Source organism: Egretta garzetta, unplaced genomic scaffold (assembly GCF_000687185.1).
Source record: "Egretta garzetta isolate BGI_Z169 unplaced genomic scaffold, ASM68718v1 scaffold447, whole genome shotgun sequence".
NCBI classification, from domain to species: domain Eukaryota; kingdom Metazoa; phylum Chordata; class Aves; order Pelecaniformes; family Ardeidae; genus Egretta; species Egretta garzetta.
In genome coordinates this window covers 864,674-867,312 of record NW_009260397.1, presented here as the reverse complement: position 1 = coordinate 867,312, position 2,639 = coordinate 864,674, and the positions used below count along the sequence as shown (strand labels likewise).

Genomic DNA, 2,639 nt, shown 5'->3' with positions numbered 1-2,639 from the left:
GTGTTTCCAAGTCCCACAGTGTAGTAGCAGCACTGTCATATAGACTGTCCCTGTGTCTGTGGTAGCCCACTGGGGTGTCCGTGCCTCTCAATGACATGGGACACAGAATACTTCTGAGACTTACTTGAGCATTTATCTATCAAATTCCCTGCTGTGATTGCAACTTAACACATGGCTGTTGTCTTCAGTATCTCTGGATTTTCTGTGGTATGTTACAGGGGTTTGTGCTTTCTGCTCTTTTGTGATAGGATTCTGTAGCTGTTTTGTGCTTGCAATGTGTGACGAGAACCTGGAGATTTTCTATTTGTCTTTCTGGACTATGTATCTGTTATATGGTTGCCTGTGATTGCAGTGACAGAATGTTATGCCTCTGCTTTCCCACCCAGTGCTTTTGTTTTAATATTTGAATTGTGAAATGTATTCCTGTTTTATATCTGTTAACATCTATCTTCATTTTTGCTGTATGTTGTGTTAATTAGCACCTCTGTGCAAACTTCTGTTAAGTATAAGGTAAGTACTCTTTTCTGATTATAATCCCTCAGATGGGTTGAACAACTAAGGAATACTGACACTGGTTCAAAACTGTATCATGGATCAGTTTGCAAAAAGAGCTTCTGTGTCATTGCATCTTCTGGGTAGAATTTTTGATTAACAAATACCATCAGCCTGATAGGATATAGACCAAACAGCTGTGACCTGATTGAGGGCTATGTGGCTTTATTCTGGTTATTTCCTTGCAATATCTGCCTGGTTTTCCTATGAGAATCCTGCAGTGTGATTAACTCTTCAAGCTTTGGCTCAGATCCAGATAATGCAAGTATTCTTGTAGAAATTAATGAAATTAATCAACATGCTTCAAGTCAAGTGTGAACTTTGCAGGATCAAGGTTGACTTGTTCATCATTGCAGGATTAAGTGTGAAGTGTATCTTACGTTTTCATGTATGAGGAAGATGAGCAGCAGGGAACCTAGCAGTGTGTATGAGGAAGTGCTTCTACTTGAAAATGTGAATTACCACATTAAGAGAGATCAGTGGTTGACCTAAATCACGTCTAGTTTTTGAATGCTAATGCTAGATAGTTTAAATTAAAGATAGATTCCATTGTATCAGCATATTGATCTCAGAAGGATGAAAAGTGCTAGTATAGACAACTGTATAATAATTCTATTTTGTAAATCAACAAAAACTTAATTCCCATAATTTAATATTATTAATTTTCTTTAATAAGAAATTAAATACACTTTGAGATAAAAGCTAACCTTCAACAAAAGGTATATGCTAGCCCAGTGCAATGTATCAGCAATACCATTAAAGAAGAGAGAAGATGTGTGAAAATGATGTTCTTGAACTTGGATCTGCCAACAGGCAAAGACAATGCTAGTCTAGAATGCTCCACATAGATTGCTGCCTCCAGGCTTGAGACATTTCAGTTTAGGGACTGAATTCCAGGGTGTCTCAGCTATGGTGATAGTATAACTAGCACATGGAGTGCCTCAGACAGCAAAACAACTTGTTGAGGCCTTTGTTGAATCAGTGCTAACATCTTGACTTATGGCAGCTCGCATGTAGGTTAGTCTTCCCTTTAACAGGTACAGTGTATACTATGAGTTTAGCATGATAAAATATTTTGGTGGTTGCGTTTTCTACCCAGCTATATTTTCAAAATCCTCTTCAAGTAACACTCTGTGTGGAACATGTGGCAGTAATCCAGTACAGATGACACAGTCATAGCACAGTGAGAAAATCCAGATCCAAGAAAGAAAGGGCTACAAATGCCCATGAAAAAAGCTGTTAAGTGTCATCTGACATTCCAGAACTGGACAAACCTAAATCTGTGAACAACTTGGAAAAAAATCTCTGAACACTGTGTTGACCTTGTCTAGGTTAAACCTCAACTAGTTTGTTCTCATGCAAAGCTCCTAGCCAGGCAGTGGGTAAGCAAATGTACTGCACCATCTGGGTCAGTGCTCAGAATACAGACTTGTGTGTCATCCATTGCATACAGATGGTGTTACAGCCCACTGTCCCAGCTAGTGTCTTCACATACAGAGTTGGGTGATAAAACAGAAATTATAGAGCTCTACAAAAGTAAGTAGTTGCATCTAATCTTAGAAACTAAATGGCCAACGTTAAGATTTTTCTAAGCTTATTAATGTTCTCCCAGGTTATTTTCAACAGAAACACTTTGCCTGAAGTGTTTATTTGCTTCCATGAAATGCATTTGGTTTTATTTTTGAGAACTCTGTGGCCTTTAGGATACGAAAGAGTTAAATGAATGTCTAAGTGGCTTTCTGTAGATACTTTACTATTGAAATACTTTTTTCTTCTGGAGCAAGTAGCACTAGTGTTTTTAATCTCTTGTACAGAAGGCTCAGGGTTGTTGAAATTATAGCTGACTTAGTTTTACAAGTACAAACAACAGTGTGCAAGATAGAAAGCTAGCAGCTCAAAGACAAGTAGGGACTGTGCCAGCCTGCTCCTCCCAAACATTTTATAAATCTTGCATACTCCTATTAGAATTATTTATGAAATGTTTATGACAGCACTGTATGAAAAGAAATAAACCTGGGTAAAGCTGTCTCCTGTTAAATTTTACTGCAGAACTGCTGGTCTGAATCTGTGTGTCATGGTCTGTTGTC

General features: G+C 38.0%; 1 protein-coding gene across 1 annotated transcript in view; it reads left to right on the top strand.

The window, feature by feature from the left end:
• The window catches only part of LOC104130139 (calcineurin-binding protein cabin-1), a 54,602-nt gene extending 53,445 nt beyond the window's left edge, over nt 1-1,157 (top strand). Inside the window, exon 31 of the mRNA XM_035898551.1 lies at nt 480-1,157. Within this exon, the coding sequence (XP_035754444.1) occupies nt 480-503 (24 nt within the window). The 3' untranslated portion in view covers nt 504-1,157. The remainder of the gene's footprint in view (nt 1-479) is intronic.
• Nucleotides 1,158-2,639: the final 1,482 nt, after the last annotated feature.